A 25,743-nucleotide genomic window follows, 5' to 3' on the forward strand; every position below is an offset into this window, starting at 1 on the left:
TAATTACAGCAGCACTTGATATATCAACTTCTAGGTAAAACATATAGGCAGAAAAATATTCCTTAACTGCGTGTTGCTTCTTATGTGTAGTGTTTGGTAGAGCTGTTTAAAGATATATATATATATATATATATTCAGATTCACAGATTCCTGCTGGATGGCATATGGTCAGTCTGATTACTAAACATTAAAGCGGTGTTTCATTTTAGCTGTTTCTGTTACTCTGGGATTGCTTTAGCTTAAGTCTCTCTTCTTTCAGGAAGACCAACATAAAACTGTTTCTGAAGAGTAAACATTTTAAGAGAATGATTAGGTGCCTGATTTTTTTTGTTGTGCAAACAATTCTTTATTTTGTTCTCCTGTGTCTATATCTATTGAGTAACTCTGGAGAGGACGGTACTGATCATTAATTTCTACATTCTTCTGTCTTTCTACCCATGTCAAGTAGAAGAGAATATAGAAAATCTTTGTCTGGCTTGCACCAAACTCCATCAAGCCTTGCATGAAGGAAATATGTTTGGGAAGAGATTTAAAAGAAAAAGTGTGCTCCTGAAGACATTATATAAACTTGTAGACATTGATTCAGACCCACTTTGTCTAAAGCTGGCAAAGATTATTCTGTCTGTAAGTCTTTTAAAATGTTATTTTGTAGTATGGTAGAATGTAAAGGTTAACATTGTAAATCACTGCTTGCATTTAAGTTTTCACTTGATACTTTTAAACTTCATCTAAACTAAATGTTCATTAATAATAGGGTCTTGCTGTATGGACGCTTGTCTCCCATTCATCCAGATGGACATTTTTTGCATGGAAATTACATCTTGGGGAGGATGGAGTGACAGAAAACAGGATGTGGCTGATGTGTTGCTTAGGCATTGTAAAGAGACCTTGCACTAAAACTGGGATCCACATACAGGAATTTAAATAAACACAGAATAAATAATAAAATATGTAATAATATATAAAATATAGCCTGAGTGTGGAGATGAATCTTAATTTTTGGGTATCTTTAGCTGATTAAACACCTTTACCTTTATCTGAGTGTCTTTGGCCATAGATGCCTAACCAGTGAATCCAATGCAGAATATCTTTTGTAAGAGTGCATTAAAGGGAAAAAAAAATGCTACCTGGTATGCTACCTGTGTAAAATATGTAAAAATGTGTACATCATGTATCACCTGCTATTTTAAAGTCACCTGGCACAGTTTGCTTGATAGAGCTTAAACCAGTTAGATATTTGAGTCCTTTAATTCTGCAAGCTTTTCAGTTTGGTTTACCTATATTGTCAGAGTTTCAGCTGGAATCTTTGAGAGATCTTATGTGAAAATCAAAATTTGCCATGATGTCTTAACTTTTAAACATTACAGTGTATTTTTATATATTGATTTTAGTTCTGATTCTTGTCTTTTATGCTTTTTGCAGATGAAAGTGAATGGAAAAAACCTTCTCAGCGTCTGCAAGCTTGCATTTAAAATTTGTAGAAATGAAAAAAATGATTACATTATCCAAAATGATAGATTACTGGGTATGTATTCTGTTCTTGTAAATAAGATGTTGAAATACAAGAGTTAGATTAATAATCTCTCAAGCCATAGAGAAAAATTCTGAATTTGTTTAATAATGCTCACTAGATCAAACTAACAGTCCATCTTGTCCAGTATTCTGTATCAGAGTATGGCTGTAGGATATTCCTCCTGGGGAGAACATACAGGCTTAGGTGCTTTCTAAGTGCTGTTTTCCCCATGTTCCACCATCAGAATTGCTATATTGAGGATGTCAGATGATACATAGAATCACAGAATGCTTAAGGTTGGAAGGGACCTCTAGAGGTCATCTAGTCAAACCCCCCTGCACACGCAAGCTCACCTAGAGCATGTGGCACAGGACTGCATCCAAGCGGGTTTTGAAGATCTCCAGAGAAGGAGACTCCAGAACCTCTCTGGGCAGCCTGTTCCAGTGCTCTGTCACCCTCACTGTTAAGAAATTTTTTCCTTAAGTTCCTGTGGAACTTTTGGTGTTTCAGTTTGTGGTCATTACCTCTAGTTCTGTCAGTGGCCACCACTGAAAAGAGGCCAGCACCATCCTCTTCACTCCCTCCCTTGAGGTACTTATAGACACTGATCAGGTCCCCTCTCAGCCTTCTCTTCTCCAGGCTGAACAGGCCCAGTTCCCTCAGCCTCTCCTCGTAGGGCAGATGTTCCAGTCCCCTGGTCATCCTTGTGGACTCTCTCCAGCAGCTCCACATCCCTCTTATACTGTGGAGTCCAGAACTGGACACAATGCTCCAGATGCGGCCTCACCAGGGCTGAGTAGAGGGGCAGGATCACCTCCCTCAACCTGCTGGAGACGCTCTTCTTAATGCACCTGAGGGTCCCATTGGCCTTCTTGGCCACAAGAGCACACTGCTGCCTCATGGTCAGCTTGTCGTCCACCATAACACCCAGGTCTTTCTCTGCAGAGCTGCTCTCCAGAAGGTCAGTCCCCAGCCTGTACTGGTGTCTGGGGTTATTTCTTCCCAGGTGCAGAACCTTGCACTTGGCCTTGTTGAATTTCATGAGGTTTTTCACTGCCCAGTTGTCCAGTCTGTCCAGGTCCCTCTGGATGGCAGCGCAGCCCTCTGGGGTATCGGCTACTCCTCCCAGTTTTGTGTCATCAGCAAACTTGTTGAGGGAGCACTCTGTGCCTTCATCCAGGTCATTGATGAATAAATTGAACAGGGCTGGACCAAGGACTGACCCCTGGGGGACCCCGCTAGCTACAGGCCTCCAACTAGACTCTGCACCGCTGATCACCACTCTCTGGGCCCTGCCATCCAGCCAGTTCCTAATCCACCTCACTGTCCACTCATCTATCCCACACTTCTGGAGCTTGCCCAGGAGGATGTTGTGAGGGACGGTGTCAAAAGCCTTGGTGAAGTCAAGATAGACGACATCCATCGCTCTCCCCTCATCTATCCAGCCGGTCGTTCCATCATAGAAGGCTATCAGGTTAGTCAGGCAAGATTTCCCCTTGGTGAATCCATGCTGACTACTCTTGAGCACCTTCTTGTCCTCCATGTGCTTGGAGACAACAGCCAGTATGAGCCGTTCCATCACTTTTCCGGGGACGGAGGTGAGGCTCACTGGCCTTTTTTGAAGACTGGCGTGGCATTTGCCTTCTTCCAGTCTTCCGGCACCTCCCCGGTTCTCCAGGATCTTTCAAAGATGATGGAGAGCGGCTTAGCTATGGCATCTGCCAGCTCACGCAGCACTCTGGGGTGCATCCCATCAGGGCCCATGGATTTGTGGGTATCGAGGTTCCTTAGGTGCTCTCTGACCCAATCTTCCTCTACCCAGGGCGAGTCTTCCTCTCCCCCGGCTTCTTGTCTTGTCCCTAGGGCCTGGGACTCTAAAGGGCTGCCCTTGGTAAACACCATAGCAAAGAAGGCATTGAGCAACTCTGCTTTTTCTGTGTTATTTGTAGCCAGGGAGCCCATCTCATCCGCCAGTGGACCCATGTTGTTCCCTGATCTTCCTTTTGTTGTTAATATGTTTGAAGAAGTTTTTCTTGTCATTTTTAACGTCCCTTGCCAGATTGCGTTCCAACCACGCCTTAGCTTTCCTTGTTGCATCTCTGCATTCCCTGACTACGTTCCTGTATTTCTCCCAGGGGGCCAGTCCTTTTTTCCACATTCTGTATACCGCTGCCTTCTGCTCGAGCATTGCCACAAGCTCCCTGCTCATCCACGCAGGTCTCCTGCCCCCTCTGCCTGCCTTCCTACACACAGCGATGCACTGTTGCTGGACGTGGCGAAAGTGCCGCTTGAAAACTAACCAGCTCTCTTGGGCCCCCCCACCTTCTAGAGCTCTAGCCCATGGGATTCTTCCAAGGAGGTCCCTGAAGAGGTTAAAGTTGGCCCTCCTGAAGTCCATTGTTGCAAGGCTACTTACAGCCCTGCCTCCTCCTCGTTGGATCCTGAACTCCACCGACTCATGGTCATTGCAGCCGAGGCTACCCCCCACCTTAACATCTCCTACAAGTCCCTCCCTATTGATAGCACGAGGTCCAGTAGCCCACCTCTCCTCGTCGGCTCCTCCACAACCTGCGTCAAAAAGTTATTGTCGACGCTCTGCAGGAACCTCCAGGACTGCTTGTGCCTGGCTGTGTTGTCCTCCCAGTTGATGTCGGGGTAGTTGAAGTCCCCCATGAGAACCAGGGCCTGTGACCGTGAGGCAATATCAAGCTGACTATAGAAGGCCTCATCAACCACCTCGTCCTGGTCAGGTGGCCTGTAGCAGACACCCACCACAGTGTCTCCCACATTAGCCTGCCCTCTAATCCTTACCCACAAGCTCTCAACTCGCTCATCCTCCACTCCCAGGTTGAGCTCCATGCATTCCAGTTGCTCTCTCACATAGAGAGCAACTCCACCACCTCGCCTTCCCAGCCTGTCCTTCCTAAAGAGCACATAGCCTTCCATGGCAGCGCTCCAGTCGTGCGAGCTATCCCACCACGTCTCTGTGATTCCAATGAGATCATGACGATGGGACCGCACACGGTTCTCCAGTTCGTCCTGCTTATTCCCCATGCTTCGCGCATTAGGCATCCCTGCCTAACACTTTTTTTCTATCGGTTGGGGCATTTTTATCCATTAATTTGTATAATTCCTTTCTGATCTTTCTGATTCCCTTTTGACTCGGTGTGTACAGTCCCCTACAGCAGCAACTTCCAGAAGTTTTCTGTATGTTATTTTAAGCCTGCTATTTTCACTAAGTGTTCCATGTTCTAGTATTGCAGAATTTATGAGTTTAAGCTCTCAGTAAACCTCAGTCATATATATCTTAGTCTGTTTTTTTCATACTGCGATGTGCCAGCCTTTTGGTCTCTCTTCAAGGGAATTGCTTGATTTTTCTTGTTGGTTTTAGTAGCCTTTTCCTATAGCTCCTCTGACTGTGCTGTTTCTTTCTTGAAATGCCCATAGTAGTCAAGATGTGGCTGTATCAAGGTTTTACAGAAGCAAGATAATGCCCTTTGTCTTGTTGGCCATCATCAAGCAGGATACCGAGAAAAATTGTTGGCTTTTTTGTCTGCTGCTGCAGAAACTGAGCCAACAATTTCAGAGAACTGTCAAAAATGACTCTTTCCTGGGTTTTAACTGTTGCTCCTGGCAAGAATCTCTCGCTAAGAGACCCTCTTATCAAGTGTTTCACTTTTCAAAGTGTTACCACTTTTCGAATATGAGAAATATGGAAAAAATGAAGGTATGTGAACTAAATTCTATATTGATATTCATTCCTTTATTTTTCATTAAAACTTTATATCTTACTACCCTAGATCTTGAAAACATCTATTTTATCTGCATCAGGTAAAACGTGGGTAGCCTGTTTAATGAGTGAGAATGCTCTTAGTGTTAAAGTTCAGTATGTGTATGGTGGCAGGAATGAAGATGTTTTGGTTGTAAGATCAAGTGGAAAGGACTCAGAGACAAAGAGAACAACTAAGATTGCTCAGTGTCCTTCAGGTTTAATGATATGGGAAAATGGCTTTATGTACCTATATAGAAGATGTCCAAGCAGAAGTGAATGCAAGCTTCAGTTAGTTATCTGGAAAAGTAAAAGTGTAAAACTGGCTAGGATTGCTTAATAATCTGTGACACGTTTTGACTGTGAAATATACATTTGGCTTATAACAGCAATTGTTAATTTTAAAACTTCAGGTGGCATAAAGCAAAAATGTTACAATAATTGAACTAGTAATAAATAGTAAAGCTAAAAGGCTACAGAAATGCTTTTCAAAAATATTTGAAAGCACAGGCATCTCTGCTTTGAGTGCTCTCTTTGAGATGTTTAAGACACTTTTCAGAAAGTACCGAGGTGGGGGGAGGTGGAACCCCAATCCTGAAAATAAGCCCCTTTGGAATATGTCAGATTTCATACATGAAATTCCAGGTACATTCAATCACATTCATGTATCTTGTCTGAAAATTTCAACAGTTAGCAATGTGTGTTTGCAGCTTGTGGTGGTTCCTGAAGCCTGGGAAAACAAATTCAAGCCCTTCTGTTATTCATCAGTAAGTGGCCCTTGGTTGCAATCCAAATAACCAATTTTTCTGGCCCACTTGTTAGAAATGCGTTATAAAGGGTTGAGTCAGAGTTCCACTCTCTGCTCTGAGCTGTTATTCTCTTCAAGGACCGGACTCTGTCATATATAAAATATTAATCTTAGACTTTATGAATACTGATTTTTTTTTTTCATTTTAGATTGTTTATTGGAGGTCCTGAGAACTGAAGATCTCCAAAAAAACAACGAAGCTCTCCTGTATTGCATGGGAGCTGTAAAATTCATGTCTGGAAATGCAGTACTCCTTAATGAAATGGTCAACAAACAAGCTGTTGAAACATTGCTGCAGTTAATGAAGCAGATTAATAATATAAAAGAAAATGACACATATTTCTCCAACCTGGGCCACCTTTTGGTCCAGGTTAGCATTTACTTTTATTTCTAAAAACGTATACACTGCAAGGGGAAAATTAAAAGTATTATAAGAGGAAATCATGTAATTCTGTATCACTGACAGAGTTTACCCTCCAATTTTTTTTTTTTTTAAGTTTGTTTGAAGTCCTCAGGAACAAAATTTAACTATGGTAGGTTTTTATGTGGTTAATTTTAGAGCCTTTAGAAAATCTGAAATTTGTAGAAATATTTTTAGGAGCCAAATAAAACTATTTTCTGTTATTACTTTATATTGCTGACAAGAGTGCTGGATGTTATACTAAACTTAAAATGTGTGCTTTTCCTAAATTCTTTTAACTGAAATAATGAATCAGTACAAATCTCTAATTAGAATTAGAATAGATTAGAATAAAACTAGATTAGAATACACTTTTATTACTAGAGAAGTTCATTTCAGAAAGTGCAGGAAAATATAGTTGTTTGAAAAATTGTTTTTGAAGGAGTATGATTTAAGGAAGAGGGAATTACAAAAACTATGGCTGAGCAGCTTTTGGAACGTTGGAACATGCTAACGAATTAAGTTTGCTGGCTGCTGTTGGTGTTAAGCAACTAACAGGACTCCTGATGAGCAAAAAGAGGTAGAAATTTATGTTAAATACAAAGAGAACTATTGCCAGGTATGGCCTTTAAAAATGCAAAGCTGGGTCCAAGTAGCAAAGAGATGAATGGGGGTATTTTTAGGGTGAACTTTGCCGCTTTGCAAGAATGCTATTCCCTCCCCTCCCCACCCCAATTTGTGAGTAGATAAGTTTGGTTTTAGAATCCAAGGATTAGATTGCAAATGTACCAAAGGAAACTAACATTATACATTTTTGTTTTGGTCGTTATAATGTGCTGCTTTCAGTATAATTTGAAGTAATAGCAAAAGGTACTTTTGTATGGCTTTTTCTAAGAAGGCCTTGGGGATTCTCTTGAGGAAAAGCCAACACTGAAAACTGTCTCTTCTCTGTAAAATAACATTATTACTGAGGTTGCTGTTTTGCTGTTTTGTAGCTCTTCTGGAGTAGTGAAGACACTTTGTTTTCATTCTACTTATGAAAAAAAAAGTAGCGATTCCTACTGTTGTGTGACTTTCTCTTTCCATTTCCCTTAACAGTATACAAGTATACATTAATTTCTGCCATGTGGGCTAATTGTTCAGTTGGTATAGACAGAAGCAGGAATAGCTCCATTATGTATTTTATTTATTTATATATATATATATATATATATGGAACAATAGTTCCATTTAATATTGAAGAAAAGTTCATTTGCAATCCACATCTTGAGAATATGAAAGTTTTTATGACATACTTGGTCTTTCACTGCAAATTTTGATCGGCAGATAGCAAAAAAAGGGTAAATGCTGTTGTATAAGAACGAAGAACAATTATTTAGTAAGGTGTTAACTGTTTTTTAAAACTATAGAGCATCAAAAGGAAATGATATTGAAAAGAGCTTTTCATAATATTCATTGAGAAACCACATTTTCTATACAGTCATATATATATAAATACACACACACTCAGTATACTCTACATACTCTATCTATAGCCAGTCTACTTCTGACTGGCTATAACTGTTCTTTCAGTGATGGTCAATCATCAGAACTATTTGATTAACTCTGATATTTATTGTGGTAGTATAAAGGGAGGTGCAAATTAATTACCAGCCATGTGGTGCATGCACATACTGTCTCTCAGTGTTTCAGCAGTTTATTTCTAAGCTATATGGAGGTTGTATGACACTGAATTTGGGTGTGGTCATAAGGCTTGAGATTTTGTAAATATAAAAAGGAAAGGCTTGAGATTTTGTAAATATAAAAAGGAGACACAATAACTTATTTTCTATAGTATGAAAAACAAGCCAGTGTATTGGAGAAGTGTTACTAGTGCAGCCTGAAAACAGGATGCTCCATAGGCAGTGAATCTGAGGGCAGCTTGTTTCAGAAGGATCCAGTATGGGCTCATATGGGAAGTATCCTCTGACCATTGCCACCAGAGTATTTTGGATGTTTGTAGCGCCTAAGGGATACCATGTTTGGAGAGTGATAATGAAGCTAAGTATTTATTTATTTAATAGCAAAAAAGTAAAGATTGCTTTATTGGATTGTGGAGGTTAGAGGGAGAGTGAAGGAAGAAATAGTGGAAAGTGAGAATGGTGAGAAATGATGCAGGAAAACTCTCCTGGAATTCTTGCTGCTCCAGGGAGCGGTGGTCCATCAGGACTGGGAGGCAGTGAGAAGTGATGGCAATATGTTATTTTTGTAAAGATCTCTCAAGTTAGATTGGGAGTCAGTCAGAGATTTCCTACAATCTGAGTCTATTTCCCAGTGTTTTAGATTCCCCTGTAGTATTTCTGCTTTGCAGAAATCCTGTAATAATGCATTTCCTCTGGTAATTTTTTTCACATTATTGACTCTAAACAATTAAACATTGCAGATCTGTAGATGTGAAAGCTTTTGAATAACAAAAATAATCACAGATTATATTTTGTGATGTTTTCTCTTTTGAAAGCTTATTACTTTCATCTTTGTCCTGTACTAGTATAAACAAGTAAGACCCGAGGGATTTGAAGGAAGTTAGGTGGTCTGTGAGCACATTTGATTTAAACAGATTTGTATCTTACATGTTTCTTACATGTGGCAGTGAGTGCTTCCAACTCTGGTGCTCAACATCATCTTCTTCTAGCAGCCCTCAGGTTCCCCCTGGCTTTCTGTGCTGTGGAGTACAGAGGGTTTGGTGCCACACAGCTGCAGAGCAGCGAGGAGGCTGCTGCTTGTTGCTTTCTCTTGACAGAAACACTAACTTGAGCTTTCTCCTCTCCAACCACAGTCTTCCTAAAACTGGTAGTAACCACAGACCTGTTCTTCTTTGTCAAATGTATAGAAATTGGGCAGCCAATTCAAAAGTGTTGGGGAATGGACAGAGTAGTGCATAGACCTCATATATTTTTAAGAAAGCAATTTGTAAATGCTATATGTAAATTCATCCTCTGAGCAAAAGCTGCTCAAAGACATCAGCTTAGTCTGTTCTTTGACAGGGCAAGATTTATTATCTATTCTTCCTTTAAAATTAGTAATTCCATATCACTGAATAAGCAGTCCAACTTACTGGTACAATGCTTTATTTCTAGAGATTTTTGTGATTAAAAACATTGCAGGTAGATAGTCTTTGTGCCTTATCAAACTATATTTATTCCCATATTGAATATTAATACATTATTTTTGGAATAATCAAAATCTGAAGATTCCCTGCTTTCCCTTTAGATTAAATAACCTTGCTTTAACTATATAGTGTGTTTCTGGTTTAGATCAGTTACTAATTTATGTCATTGTCAGCCTGACTTTTGCATTTGAATATTCTCATCTTACAAGAGAAATAGAGATTCCCAGGGTGTGCAATAGATTGTTCACTTTGCCTGGCCACAAGTGGTAGAATATTTTTTTTTTGCTTTAACCTCCCTGAAGTAGAACAATATCTTCTGAAAATATTTTGCTTTCTCCAAAATAAACTGGAGGCTTAAATCTGTTTCATTTTATACTCTTCGAATACAATCTTGATCTTATTTAACTTCTAAATTTTTTAATCAAAGAAAATAAATTGTACTGTCTTTTAATAACAATTCATCTTGGTTTGCAACTCCAGCTATCACAGTTATTATTAAAATATATTAAATGTCTCTATTGATTTGCAGGACTCAAATGCAGATTTGCAAAATCAGACATTATGCTAAAAAATTATTTAAACAATCAATAACTATTCACAGCATTGTGAGTTTCCATTGGTAGGCACACAAAATTTTAAAACTTGTGCAAGATTGTATTTTTCTCAAAGGAGAAAGCTGCATGCAGACAAAGATAGATAGCAATCTTCCATTTCCAGACAATTATTTCATTATACCCAATTTTGTCACTCGCACATTTACTGTTACGTTTTCACTGCTAGATACATGTGTGCAGAATGTTAACAGAGCATTCAGACTTCCTTAGATGTTAACAAATCAGATCTTAGCTTTATTAAATTTTCAAAGCAGTGCGGATGCCATAGTAAACAGCTCTGATTTATTAATCTGGAAATATTCTCTGTGAAGATGACAGCGACTTTGCGAAATTTGGCTGATTTACCCGAGGCGAGATGCCAGCTCGTCAGCAACGATGCCATCCCTGAGCTCTGTGTGGCGCTACAGCAGCGCGTGAACGATGCAGATGTGTGCACCTATATTGCCCGGATACTCAGGTACGTATAGAATGCAAGCCTGTCTGTGTCAGCGTGCAGTCAGGTCAGCGTTACTGTCTCACGTGGCTTCAAAGAGGGCAGGATGAAGCACTAAAACATAACTATTAATTAAATATTAAATATTTCTTAATCTTACTTTTAGACCATATTTAATACAAAGAAGGAAAAAATACACAAGCTTTCAGTCATACTGGGGGCTGTGATTAAAAAAATAAAGTATATGAGAGAGAAAGTGTGATTCGTCTGATTCACCTGTGATTCACATGAATGTACTTCATGTTCATGTAAACACAAAAGTGGGTTCATTGGTGTCAGCAGTCCCTGAATGTTTGGAAAGACAAACTTTGTTTGTTTTTTTCTAAATATGTCAAATTCTAGCAATGACCACAGCAATTTAAGTGTATTTGCTTCTTCTGACGAGAATCTTTTTCTTACTTGGTAAAATGCCATGAAAAGTGTCCAGTTATGTAATAGTTCTGTAATTGTAATCAATACTTATGCTGCAGTTCTTTAGAAGGATGTTTACTTCATCTAGAATTCAATGCAGAATAAGGTAATTTGTCTTATTTAAAGTTTCCTGCTGCTTCAGGTATTTTTGCTAAGTTTGGTGAACTGTATGCTCCGAGGATACAAATTAACCATAAAATCAATTTAATTAGCTTCATGGAAATTGCAGTTGCAGAAAAAGTAAGAATTTGTGCTGTGCAGCGTAGAACAGAGATTTGAAGGTTGCTGCTTGTCTAGGAATATAGAATGGTTATTCTTTTCTCTCAGTGAGTAGCTCCTAGGAATCTTCTTTGTAGCGAAGATATTCAAATCTGTTCAGATTATGTCTGTCTGAGTCTATAAGTATTGTTCTATTTTGTTGTAATTGGACAACAATGTGAATATTTGCTGGTTTGGCTACGTCGGAATAAAAGGTTATATACTTCACTCTGTTACTGCAGTATTTTTGGTATGGCCAAGGCACATCCTGTTTAATGCTGAGACATGTTAGACTTTGCCTGCTGGACCCATATGGCAAGTAGGTTAGGAAGCTCCTTATGTTCCCTTCTTTCCTTCACTGTGTCAAGGATAGCTAGACTTTTGTTATGTTCTATGTAGCTCTATGCCTATAGTAGAAGACAAAATATATGCGCTCATTTCATTTGTTGGAAAATACGGTTCTGAGAGGCAAAAGCAAAGTGACTTGAACAAAAAGAAGGGAAAAGATCACATTCATTTTTACTTTATTTTTGTACCTTTATAGCAAACTTTCTTCCTACGATGACTTCTGTGCAGCTTTGGCAGACTGCTCCAGATGTTACGTCTTATTTTTAGCCCTACTAAACAAGCACCATAAGAAGCAGGTCAGTTTTTTCATCTCTTGATTTTTATATATTAATCCTCTGATGTGTCTGTGTATTATTGGGTATAAGCCTGTTTTCAGTGACCTATTTCTGTGCACATTTACCAAATATTTTTTTTAATGGTTGATAGCATTTCTAGGTAGTAAATAATTGAAATGAAATTATTTTGCTTAAAAACTCAAAGCAATACAGCAAACAGACAGTTGATTATCTTGTCAATCCTTGCATCTATAGAAACACTCCTCTGGGTACTTGATTGCTTTTCTTGGTTTTAAAAATACTTTTTTTTTTTTTTTTTCCCTCTGGTAAATCCTTTATTTGAATATTTAATGATAGAAAATCATAGGAATTTCTGCTGCCCTCTCCCCTGCAAAGGTATAAACTTTCCAGAGCTAAGCAGTTTGAAAACAGGAACAGTTTGTTCCTTGATTAAACTGTGAGGTGGTGGCTTCAGCATATACCTGAGAAATACATGATGTCTTCCACCAAGGAAAATCATGCAGGACACTGCATTTGGAACTTGCACCTAGAAATAAGTGGTAAGATTTTGTCAACATACCTCAAAATTGCTAGCTAAAATTACAAGAGGTTACTTGCTATCAACCTTCTTATGCATTCTGAGGGTCTGGTTTTGTATTGACTGTTGCTGTTTATTACCTCTCCATTTCATTCTTTCCTTATTTGTCCTCCCGTGCCAGACTGAGATTTTGGTCCAGGATCACAATTTAAAATATTGCGTTGTGGGTTAGAATGGTGTCCTATGTATAGCAGATTACTCAGTTTTATTGCCTGGTAAAGTTTAAGAAGAAAATAATTTTTGCGTAAATCTCTGGTGTTCAGAGGTGGAGAGAGGTCTTGAAAACACAGAATGTTAAATCGCGATAAGATTATCCTTAAAAGGAGGGAACTTCCTTAGTTGCTTCAGAACCTAAACTAGCTGAAGGACATGTAGTTAGCCTGTGCAGTTTATCTTGGGGAATTGTTAGGAGTAGGTCTTTGTGCTGCTATTTTTAAAGGCAATTGAGGGCAGTAATACTGGCTGTGCTGCACAATCTATATCCCTTCTCTAGCCAAATATAAAAATGTTTTCTCCCTTTACTGTTTCCCTGCCTCCTTGTTTTCTGTGATAGTGCTCATCAAAGAAGGAGAGAGATTATGTTATTTCAGTTCTTCTAAATGCCTGTTGATTAACATTTCTGTAGCATAAGTCAGCATTTTTTGTTTCGGGCTGTTCTTGCACTGTATAGTCTTAAACACTTCAGTAGAACGCTACGTAAATAATAGGAGAAATATCCAATGCGTGGTATTTTACTAGATTCCCAGATATTTTTCCTTGTGAGCGTTGTATAAAAGCTAAAGATGAAAGAACAAATTACGTGACTGAAAATATGGAGCTTAAATTGAGTAACAATTTTCTCTCAATCTTAATATCTAATTTTAAGGGAAACTTTTCTAGACTTTTGGGTTTGTGCCACAAGGCTCCCCTACAAGTTCTAAATGTTTGCTGACAGGTAATATGGAGAAATCAGCTTCTCTTTTGTCTGCTTTATTAAGTGCGTCTAGAACATCTCTTTTTTTACTAGATCATTGCAGCTTTTTATGTTAAATTCTGCCACTGTCTTATCAAAATCTTAACTAGTAAGAAAGTAATTTGTATTAGAACAAATCGTTCTGTTGTGATGGTTACACATGCAATGTTTTCAGAATATTTTTTTTGTTACTGTGTTTTTTAAACAAACATGCACCTGTCAGGTGTTACCTTACTGAAGCCCTGCAGAAGCAGGAAGAGGGACATGGTTAATGCAGCGCACATTCTTTTCTGCACTGTGCAGAATACAATAAACCCTTGAGCTGTGAGGAGTGGAACATTTTTCATCAGATGCAGTTAGCACTGCTAATCTTCCCTCTCCTCCTCATATGCTCACAGCTAGTGACTTAGCCAGAGTTAATACCTGCTGAACAGAAAACTACTAACCACAGAGTGAATGAAGTTGTCTGTTGGCAAAATAAGCAGCAGGGAGGAAATAAATCAGTTTTATTAACGCAAAGCATTCAAAATCCATAGGCCTCAGAACTGATGTATAAAGAAGGAAATAGTGTTTTTTTTATTGGCAGTTGTGACAGCTAAAAGCATACTGGGAAATATATTAAAAACCAACAGCATTCACGTCTTTCTCAAGGGCTTTCAGAACAGTAACTTTAAAAATAACCACAATTAAATATTGTAAAAATAAAAATGGAATGAGGACTGGAGATGTTGACTAACGCTGTGCTCTCACACCAACTGTGAATCCCATGGCTGACCCCAGCTAGTCTCTGTCATTTTCACCACGGTGCAGCTTCAACTCTTTTTTCTTTTCCCAGCTCGTTTTGTGTCCTGTTTAGAGGAGCAGAAGAAATGTGAGAGCAGTAAAGGAGCTCTGTGAGAAAGATTTTTGGGAAAAACTTAGTTGGAAAGACCTTAATTTCATGTGTCATACTCTTAGGTAAGGAGTACGCAGGATTGGGACAGCTGGATCTGCAAGGTAGAACTGAGGAATTCAGCAGCGCTTTTCCAAGCATCCGGAGTGCATGTTCTACTTGACTTTACTCATAGCTGGTTTTGAAGCTTGCTTGGGGGAAACAAAACAGCCCTTGCTGGCTGTCAGGTGACACAAAGGTGTCAGCAGAGGCCTTACAGAACTTTGTAGTCTGTTTTGCCTCTCTCTAGAAATCTTTGAACAAGCTGCTGCTACTCCTTCCAGATCATCATCTTCTGAACTCCTTAGATAAGCTCTATAAAGCATGACTTTCTCAGGCTGTGGTTAGTGTCAGAAGCCACAAGGAGGCCACGCTTTTGGAGCAGGAAGATTGCGTAAATAGGGCAGTACCTTCTGTCAGTCCGTCAAGCACTGTCTGAGTTTAGGTGGTCTTCAGGAGCCCTGCCAGAACCCATGTAATCTTTGATCAGTGTACAGGCCAGAGGCTATTTTCAGTCTGACTGTGCACAGATATGGGGTGTGAGACTAATATTTATGGAGATCAAATCTTGTGCCTACTGTATAGCCACAGAGTCTCTTTATACTTCAGTTCAGCCTAAGCAGGATTTAATTAGAAAACATTTTTTAAGCATCTGAGTCACTTAATGCAGCATTTGCCTATTAAACAAAATACTAATCATATTGGGTCTCTGCAAAGGCCCGTCCGTCCTTACCTTACAGGTGGGGAAAATCCAATGTCTAGAGAAGAGTGAAAACTAGGCAAGCATATGTGATATTTATCATCTACGCTTTCCAAACCTCCTGTTTTCAGTTTGAAGTCTTCCTCAGCTAGATTTGGTTCCCCATGTACTTAATAAACCCTAGCCTACTTCTTTTCCATGAGCTCCTCCAGTTTCTTCTCTACCTCATACAAGCTTTTGACATGCTCAACATGTTCCCATAGCAACTGTGCATTGCAAGAATAATTCGTTTTGCTTGTTTTAAATTTAGCTTCTACTAGATTGCTCTGATAACTTCTGGTTACTGAAATAAGTTGTTGAATAGTTGATTGATAGTCACTCAGTCCACACCTCTCCTGAATTTCTAAAACTTTATCAGATTCCCTTCAGGTTGTCTCTTCCAGGCTGAAGAATCCTTGCTTACTTAAGCCCTTGTTTCCTTAGCTGTTTCTGTTATGGAAGCTATTTCATACCATTGTGCATCCTTGCTCCTTTGCTCTCAACATCTTATGACATTGCAATGAGTGAACAAGACCTGCATATGGCAGTTAAGAGTTGGTCATATTATAGATTGTATACTTGCATATGTTTCTCTCTTTTCCAGTAATTCCCAAAATTGGATTGCTTTTTTTTGCCGTCCTGTGAGCATTTAAGCTAGCCTTTCATGGAATCCCCGTGAAGAATAGTCTATCATTACCCAAGATCACTCTCCAGAGTTGTTATGGTTGGTTCAAAGGCTGTAAATTTACATGTGGAGGTAGGACTGTTCTGTTTCTTTTCATTTTGTGTCTATCTGCATTTAAATTTCATCTGCCATTTTATTACCCGTTGCTACATGTCTTTTTTTTCTATTCTTCAGTCCTCATTCGGCTTTACTGCTTTGAATATCCTAGTGTCAACAGCAGACTCTGCCATATTGCTGCTCACCTGCCTTTCCAGGTTCTTTATGAACCTGTTGAACAGGGCAAGTCCCAGCACAGAAGTCTGTGGAACTCCACAGACTTCCTCCCTTGCAGGAATCTACTCTGTTTTTCCATCTTCCTCCCACAAAGTAATTAATAATCTATTCTGTTTTTCCGCCTTCGCATCATAACCTATATATGAACATTCCCCCTTATGGCATGACTGTTTAGTTTCATTAGGATTTGGGTGAGTGGGTTTGTAAAAAGTCTCTTGGAAACGCATATAGACAATATCATCTGGGTTGTCTTTATGCACAGACTTGTTGATCCCTTGAAAGAATATGGTAAGTCAGGACTTGACTTTAGAAGAGTCTTCAAGTGAATTGCATTCATCCAACTGTCCAGTTTTTAATGTTTTCTTCTAATTTATCTGGTTCAGACATCAGACTTCAATCTCTCTTGGATCCTATACTAATAATGGATGTCATTCTTGTTATCCTTGCAGTCCTCAGGCATCAAGGCAGTTTTAAGTGAGAGGTTGCACATCACTGTTAGTAATTAAGCTACTTAATTAATGAGTTCTTTTAGAACTCTTGAGAGATTATCATCTAGTCCTGATGATTTGTTCCTGTTTGTTTTTGTCAGTTTGTTCCTTAAAATTGTTTATGATTGCTTTAGTTTTGGACAGATCCTCTGATGAGCCTTCCCTAGAGAAGGGCTATAATCATCCCGGTCTCTTTCATAGTGAGCATGAATCAATGCAAAGGACTCGTTTAGCTTCTCTGCAGTGACGTTTTCTTCTCTCAGTGCTTGTGTTTTATCCTGATTATCAGTTAGTCTTACAGATGCTGAGAGACTGTCTGCTCCTGATGTGTTTGAAAAGATTTGTTATTAGTTTTGCATCTCTTGCATCAGCTAGAACAACTGCATTAATTTGTAATTATGATTTTTGCATACTGCTTTACCTGTTTAATTTAACAATGCTTGTAAAAAGAAAAGCAAATTTTTAAATGAAGAACAGACTGAAATTACTCTGTCATCCTTTCTAAGCAGATGCCCCCATTTATTGGGTTGCTGTCTCTGAATCTTCCTGGGTTCCATTCCAGTTGCAGCTATCAAGCACCAGGTCCCAGCTTTGTTTATAGCCTTGAGCCAGCAGGTTTCTTCTGGTGAGAATTCTTCTTTTCTCCCTCTGAGAAAGTCTCCTTTTTCAAGGCTCTTGAATGTCCTTTTGGCTCTTAGGATTGTTGCAGTAGGGAAGGACCAGGTGGGGCCTGTAAATGCACAAAACGTCTCCTGCTTTGTCTCTGGCTTTATTTATTAGGTGAAGGCTTATCTGCATGCAGGAACTGGCATTCCTTGCTGTTTTCCTGGCTGGCTTACAGAGAATGGTGTGATGAGCTGCCAGGAACTTGCTATCTGTCCATTTCAGTCAGGCAGTCATATAATGTAAGTCATTTAATAACCAAAGCAGCCACAGTAGATTCCGTGCTGCAGCAGTAGATTCCAGTGTGCAGTTATGTTTAGATCAGATTTAGGTGTTTGCCTCTTGAATGTTCCAAGTGTGTTATTGGCACTCTGCTCAGTGGCATCATAGTCTTAGGAGAAAATGAAGATTTTTTTTTTTTTTAATTTAGAAAAATATATATACTTTTTTAATTACTATTTTGCTGGTGTTTGCATGTCTGTATTCATAGTTTGCCTCTAAAGAACTCAGCAGTGATGCCCAAAGTGTTCTTTGTGCTTCTGTGACTCACTTTTCACCACCCTCCCGCCGTGTCATCTCCTCATTTGGGCTGAGGACAGCTGTTTGTGACTGCATGGCCACATTTGTGTGGCCTGTGACCACATCAGGTCAGGGAACTGACCCGGATTCCAATAATTTTTAAAACCAAAAAAACTCCCTGCCTTTTGCTGGATTGTGATGACCTGCACCACTGCCCAGCCTTGCTTGTTGAACAACCATACAAATAATACAAATGAATACATTCTCTTTCACGAAGACTGAAGATATAACATGGGTTGGGAACCAAACAGTGAATGGAAAGGAGAGTGGGTGCTTGTCCTGCCCTTTCTGCTGAAAGAAATTCTTGTTAAGGTTTGTAGACCTTTGTACCTTACAAACCTGATAGAAGTAGGAAAAAAAAGAAACACATAAGCTATAAAACATGTAGCTTATATTCCTCCTCTCTGTAGAGCAGCCCAATGCCACAGTGCCATGGGCAATTAAAAAACTATGAAAGAGATGTAGTAACTGGCCGTTAAAGAATCAAAGTATGAGATTTTTCTCATGGGTTTTGTGTGTGCACATGCATATTCATAAGTGATCAATCATTCTATCCTGAACTTAGACTTTTTCGAGAAGAAAATATCCATCTCGGGATAAATATACTGACAGCTGGAAAGCATTTCCCTGCTGATTAATCTAAATAACCAGAACAGAAGAATAGAAGGTCATTCTTTTCATACAGTATGTTTTCTGACAGTATGCCTGACAATGTATGTCATCTTCCTAATACTGTATTGATTTTTTCCCTTTTTTGTTGTTGTTGTTGTTTGAAGTAAGGACAATATAAAAGGTATGCCCTGAAATGATCAGGGAATGTAGAACTCAAAGATTTTAGTCATGCAGCCATTGTTGGCAGATATCCTATACAACCTGCTGTTCTGGTGTACTAGAAGATACCAAAGTATCTTTGGTACATGTTATTACCAAAGGTAATATTAGAATAGGTAAACACTAGACTGTCATATAAGAAAAACAAGAAAGTAATATTGTTCTTTGCTACTGATACTGTTAGTAAAAATATATATATATATATTTTGCCTGGTTCTGGTGTTTGCATACTACAAAAGATAATGCAAAGAGCTGTAAGAATGATCTGAATTCCTCAAAAAACAAGTTTAAGCAGTTTGATTTATCAAAGACACAGATTACACTGTGAACAAGTCAACTGTTTAGAATACATGTAAGAATGAGATTTATGATTTTGGATTTCTGACTGTCCTTTATTCTAAGGAAGAAGGAGGAGAAAAAAAATAATAAAAAAAAAAACAGTAGTGGCTGAAGCTGTGCAAATTCACACTACAAATAAGAGCAGACATTTTAACCAGGCAGATCAACGGGCATTGGGGCAATTCCATGGAGGACATAGCATTCAATTTTTTTCAGTTTGTGAGTTCTTGAAATGCTTCTCAGGAGAGCAAATGCCCTGCTCTTCACCAAATGCTGGTCTCTCGACAACATGCTTTCCTTTCTTTACTACCTTTCCCTGACCCGCTGCTGCTCACTAACCTGAGGACGTGAGTTCTTAGTTGCTAACACACATTGTAAAAATGTGCCTGTTTCTGAAAACGTATACGTAAACAGTTTTCTTAATGGAGAACTTACTGGTCATGGCCTTGTGGCCTGTGTTGTGCAGAAGTAGAACAAAGTTACTCTAATGTCCTTTCTTTGCCTTCAATTGCATTTTTATCTGTGGGGAGTTTTCTCTTTACTGGCAAAGTGCTTCAAGAATATCCAAAATTTTCTTGGTCCTCTGAAAGCTTGATGGCTTCTTCGTTTCTTTTTGACATTCTTCATTTGACAGTTTGCTTTGATACTTCTAGGCTGCTCTCTCTCCACTGTCTCCCCCACCACTTTGGTGTTTTTTCTGCCATCTTAATACAAGTTTCATTTGTTATTTCTGTGTTTGATCTGGAATTTTCACACTTCAAGTTACATCTTTACTGTGTTTGGAACAAGATGGCACAACTGCTCTTAATTTGTTGTGTAAGTGGGCTACTGGACCCTGCAAAGAAAAATCTCATTTTTCTTTTTGAAGGATACTAAAGCAGAAAGATGAATTTGAGAATTAAGTGTAAAATTGATCCAAATGAGGCCTAAAAGTAGTTCATCTTGCTGGACAGCTGATGGAGTTAGAAATGCCTCTGTTAAATGTGTATAGCATGGAAAGCACGTTTCACTTACAGCTAGCAATTCAGTCTGAACTTTTGTGTTCAGATTTTCGCTTCTCACCAAAGGCAGTTACAGGTAGCAAACAGACTGAACTCAGATATTTGTCCAAGATGTACAGACTTTGCAGTGGTCTTCCCTCCCTGTCTTGCTTATCTTTCTGGAGTTAGGAATTATCTACTTAATTGGCTTTACTTTCTCTCTGGTAAATAAACTTGTACTCTTTGTAGCCGTGTTCATTGAGATTTATGGAAAAGGGCAAATACTTTTTAATTGCTAAGATAAATTGCTGTTCCATGACTCAGCAAGCACACTGAATACCTCTGCTTTGAGTACGTTGCACTTCGTGCAGTGCGAGGAACAGGTTTTTAGAATCAGCTAAAGGAAAAACACTTCCAAACCAGCAATGATATATATGTGACTCTGGTTGTCAGAAGATTAAGTCTTAAGAGTTGACAGAATATATGTTGTCATTACCCCCTTTAAAAACAAAATATTGTAGTTTCTGAACAGATTGGAAGAAAAGCCAAAAAATGAGCCCCTTATGGAGCTTTTCTGGACATGTTTCTTGGAAGCTAAGAGGTCTCTCATCGCCCTTTCCAGTCATGTTTGGCTGCACTCTGCAGACAGCACATCTCAGAAGAATGCCTCCCTGGGAAGATGAAAGAACTGAGCGCAATCTTTAGTCTTTAGTGCCATACATATTAAAATCTTCATGTTACATAAGATAATGCAATAAATAACCAGTATGTAATTTTTCTGTACAGATGGAGGAATGTCTGAGATTCCATGTATGATTTATTTCAGTAAATACATCTCCAAATATTTGATGTATCATGATCTAATCTATTTATACTCATATTTGCTTTATTTGCCTTGTACGGGTTTAGTCTCACAAGCAGTGTCAAGATGCCATTCAAATTTAAATATATTTCTTTACACTGCAATTCTAAGCTGGTGTTTGTCACTCTTGCAGTGCTTACCTAATGAGCATTTAAAAAATAAAATAGCCAAAAATGAAGATACAAACCTTAGAGTACTGTACTGCTCAGAAGAAGTGTACTGGCTTTTTTTTTTTTTTTCTTTCTTTGACTCCACTAGTTAAGCTGTCGCTGGGAGGTAATGAGATTTTGGTAATGTGCTATTAAAACCGGATGTGCCTGGCTAAAAAGACGCTGTATTTTATAAGTTTATTTTGATAGCCTGTAGGTGGAAAGAACAGTTGAGCTCACACGGCTCAAAATATCAGTTGATTGCTGTACAGTAGCTGTTTGTCTGTCTGCTGATTGGGTAGAGCCGTTGCTGGGCTGATATTGTTTTGACCAAAATTAGAAAGTCAATATAAACGAGTCGAACGAGACTGCCTGCTTTTTTTCACTTCTCTCTTCTGATTCATCAGTTGTTTGTTTCAAATTCTTACAGCCTGTGTGAATTGGGGCTTGTGCCAGCAAAGGTGAAAGCGCTCAGTGGTTAGTCAGTAGGAACGGTCATAAAAATTTTGTCTGGGTGACATTTAGAAGCTAACAAAATAATGATGCTTATTTTTTATTTATTTTTAAGGGGTCCTGTGGAATGATTGTATTAAACATAAAACTGAGAGAACCTGTTCCTCACTTAGGAGACTGCCTGATTCACAAATTTGGGGATAGCATCCACCTTCTTGCCCTTAAGTGGATGTTAGTGCCCGGGTCTTGTGGCAGAGACTTGAGACCTGAGACTCATTGGTGAAGTTGTGTGTGGAAGTACAGACAAATTCTCTGATTACTTTCAGTATTAATATGTATATTTTAACAAGTGGAATTGTGCCCAGTTAATTTATGTTACTAGTACCGTGTAGGATTAGAACAGCTGTGAATATTATTGTTGCATTTAAAGAAAGATATCAAGTAAATTGTTTACCAAAATCCTGGTCAGTGCAAGAACAGCAGTTTAGCAGCCAAGGGGAGACTGCTGTGCTGTACTTGAAACAGCATTTCTTCAATTGTAGTATTCAGATAAAGCCTATGGACTTTTTTCTTTGGAACTGAGTAGATTTTGATGCAAATGACAGAGGGAAATAGTGTAATTTGTTTATACTAGGATGAGTTCAGACTTTCTGTTTTTTTTTTTTTTTTTTCTTCCATACAGGTGGGTAACAAAAAGATGGGATGTTGTTGAAGAACACTTCAATTAAGAATGACTTCTGTTGCCAAAAAAAAAAAAAAAGTTCTATCTCAATATGTCTAAAATGAAGCAATGAGAGATAATGCAATGTTTTGCTGAAGGGCAGAGATAGGAATGCTTCAAGAGATCAGCTTGCTTAAATCATGAGATCTCAGGATAATGTGTAAAATTAGAAAGCAGGTCTCACCACGAGAATAAAAGGGTAGCAATAACATATACAAAAGCAGAAAAAACGTGACAATATGAGATGCAACTAGAAAGGGACATAAAAAAGAGTGGGAAAAGTGTCTCTGGCATATTAATGGTAAAAAGACAATAAGTAATTGCTACAGTGTTGAAAAGAGGATGAAAATTATTGACAGATAATACTGTGAATATTGAAGAGTCTAAGGCCTTTTTTTTTTCTTCTATTTTCTGAAAGGGTTGCGTATAATCCAATGACTGACCCTATTCCAGCCCAAGTTCTTTTATCACTAAAGAATGAGCTAGAGTGTTTATAGAGTGTGTGTCTATAAGTGTCTTCAAAACAGCTAGGCTTGATGAAATGTATGCTTTGGTGCTTAATAAAGGGCTTGAAAGGCTAATTTATGAAACTTTTGAGAAATTGTGTGGGATGGCATGGTTGTATGTCACCTCCCTAGGAAGAGGAGAAAGAGGAGGAATGGGCAAGTAAAACAGCACTCAATGTAGATTAAATTTCTGGTAAATATCTAGAGCATGTACTTCAGCTATATAGGCAATTGGACTCAACAAGGAGATGAGTAAGAGCTAACATGGATTTAACAGTAACAAATCAAGGAGTATTAGTTTATCTTTTGCAATAGATAAGCACTGAGATTCATTAACTCTGTTAAGATTGCTTGATACTTTTTAAATACTAACGCAGCTTAGAGAAAAGGGGAAGGTACTCTATAGACATCATAGCTGGCATTTACTTGCTTGAAAGATTAGTAAGCTCTGGCTCATATGATTATTCTAGCTATATGAAGTGCTGTTTTAAGATTACTGTGGATAAAAATAGATTACCTATGCCAGACATCTCATTAGTTTAGTATCATTAGTAGCAAACTCTGGTGTTGTGCTGTGTTGTCTGTCAAATATCTTTAATTTCTTCTCTAACCAGGGCTACGAAAAATAACATTAAAAATTATTCCTATTTTTTCTTATTTAGCATTCTTTCAGATATCTGAACTTGCTGCCAGCTGAATTGTGAAGCAAATGAAATACTATCTTCTTCTTAAGCAGTTAATAGCTTCTAATAGTTTTCCTTGTAATGTGGTTTATTCGTGTTATTGCAGGATTTGGTTGTCCGCATTGTCTTCATTCTTGGGAATTTAACAGCAAATAATAACCAGGCCCGCGAGCAATTTTTTAAAGAAAAAGGAAGTGTTAACACACTGATATCATTATTCCAAACCTACCATCAAATTGATCTGAATGCAGAAAAAAGGAACTGTGAAAAAGGAGAAGAAAAGAAAAACCCAAAGTATCCTTCAGAAGCTGAAGATGTTCTTACGAAGCTGATCAGAGTGTTGGCCAACCTCTCCAATCATCCCAGTGTAGGAGCAGCCTTGGCAGCTGCTCATCCTGTTGCAGAATTACTTATCACGGTACTAGGTAATAAAACCTGTCCGGTCTGTGGAACCTGCAAGGAAAGTTCAAGATTTCATTCCTTAACCTTCTTTCTTAGAGTGAGCCATAACTAACTTGATCCTGTTGTTAAAATAACAGTGCTGCTGCTGATCCTCATAAATTGCGCTACGTAGAGACAGGAAAGCGTTGCTGTTTTGGTACCAACTTCTTAGTGTCTAGGGGGAAGAGGATGCTTCATTGTTTCATTCAATGGTACAATTTAAAAATTTGATCATTAAGGAAAAACAAACTAGAATTTTATTTTAAATATGTCTCCCCCTGAGCTCATACTATGAGGCATCCTTAACAAATGCTATGCAATTTGCATTGTTATTTTTTCAGATTTGCAGTTTTTGTGACAGTTCTAAATTATTTTGGAATTATCCTCCCCTGCCCATTTCACCATAACTGTTAGCCTTCTCATAAAACTTGTCTCATTGTGTGTAGGGTTTTTGTTTGTTTGTTTGTTTGTTTGTTTTGAGGTTTCCAACCTTGATATCTTTTTGAGTGGGAGGTAGTTTCTCTTTCTCTCCAACCTGGGATTTAGGACTGCAGTTCCTTATTGCTCACTGTTCCCTTTATAAATTTAATTATAGGCTAGAGCTGGGGAGTCTGTTCTCCCAGTAACAGAGTTTAACAGTGCTAAGATGTTTCAGAGGACTGTGTTTTTTAGTGTGTGATGAGAGCATTAAATACTGTGTAAAGCAGTCAGCCCACTTGTATGCTAGTTAGCTGTGTTGGCCACCAGGCATGTGGGATTTCAGACACACTCAAGTCCATAGACTCTTTCTTATACCCTGTGAGAGCTTCCTTGGTCAGCAGTCAGTTTTATAAGGATGTAAGTCTCAAAGCTTGTCTCTGGCTTCCTCCCTGAACTCTGAGCTTCGTCTCAATTAGTTTCCTGCAAGATGTTGTCTCCTTGTGAATGAAACCTCTTTTAATTCCTTTAGGTGAATGAGATGAATCAGTATAACCATTTTTTAGACTTTGTCAGTGTACCAGGAAATTTTACGTTGATTAAAATTCCTTCTGTCAGGATCTCCTAAGAGAGAGGGCTCCACTGGGTTCCACGGTACAGAAAGGATGTGGAGCCGCTGGAGAGAGTCCAGCGCAGGGCTACAAGGATGATCAGGGGACTGGAACATCTGCCCTATGAGGAAAGACTGAGAGAGCTGGGAGAAGAGAAGGCTGAGAGGGGATCTAATCAGTGTCTATAAGTACCTCAAGGGAGGCAGTGAGGAGGATGGTGCTGGCCTCTTTTCAGTGGTGGCCACCGACAGAACTAGAGGTAGTGGCCACAAACTGAAACACCAAAAGTTCCACAGGAACTTAAGGAAAAATTTCTTGACAGTGAGGGTGACAGAGCCCTGGAACAGGCTGCCAAGAGAGGTTGTGGAGTCTCCTTCTCTGGAGATCTTCCAAACCCGCTTGGATGCAGTCCTGTGCCACGTGCTCTAGGTGACCCTGTGTGTGCAGGGGGGTTGGACTAGATGACCTCTAGAGGTCCCTTCCAACCCTAACCATTCTGTGATTCTATGAATGTTTCAAATAATGTTGAAGTTGTGTTTTTTAATGTGTCATAGTGCCCAACGTTTCTGTGTCTGTGGTTTGATACCTAGCTCGGGTGTATTCCTGTGCATGGGCTTTTTGCAGTTCTTTTTGGTGGCTTTATCCTGAAGTGAAAGTTTGAAAGTCCATGAGAGAAGATTTGAGCGAGGTTGAACTTTTCTAAGAGTACTGGTCCAGGTGACTGGAGCAGCAGCTGTCGGGCCATAGTCGTAACCCTTTACGGGTCAGGCAGATTGGGAAGAGTCTTAACTGGCCTGGTTCTGCA

The 25,743-nt window shown here is 38.9% G+C and overlaps 1 protein-coding gene across 2 annotated transcripts in view; it reads left to right on the forward strand.

The window, feature by feature from the left end:
- The window catches only part of ARMC2 (armadillo repeat containing 2), a 53,780-nt gene that overhangs the window by 19,068 nt on the left and 8,969 nt on the right, over positions 1 to 25,743 (forward strand). For both annotated transcript variants that reach the window (XM_088522368.1, XM_088522373.1), the window contains exons 7-12: positions 449 to 624; positions 1,423 to 1,525; positions 6,240 to 6,460; positions 10,564 to 10,709; positions 11,959 to 12,058; positions 23,576 to 23,894. In XM_088522368.1, coding sequence (XP_088378494.1) covers positions 449 to 624; positions 1,423 to 1,525; positions 6,240 to 6,460; positions 10,564 to 10,709; positions 11,959 to 12,058; positions 23,576 to 23,894 — 1,065 coding nt within the window. The remainder of the gene's footprint in view (positions 1 to 448; positions 625 to 1,422; positions 1,526 to 6,239; positions 6,461 to 10,563; positions 10,710 to 11,958; positions 12,059 to 23,575; positions 23,895 to 25,743) is intronic.

This window comes from Tinamus guttatus, unplaced genomic scaffold, assembly GCF_059628265.1.
Source record: "Tinamus guttatus ecotype Peru unplaced genomic scaffold, ASM5962826v1 Tinamus_guttatus_pri_ptg000010l, whole genome shotgun sequence".
Classification (NCBI taxonomy): domain Eukaryota; kingdom Metazoa; phylum Chordata; class Aves; order Tinamiformes; family Tinamidae; genus Tinamus; species Tinamus guttatus.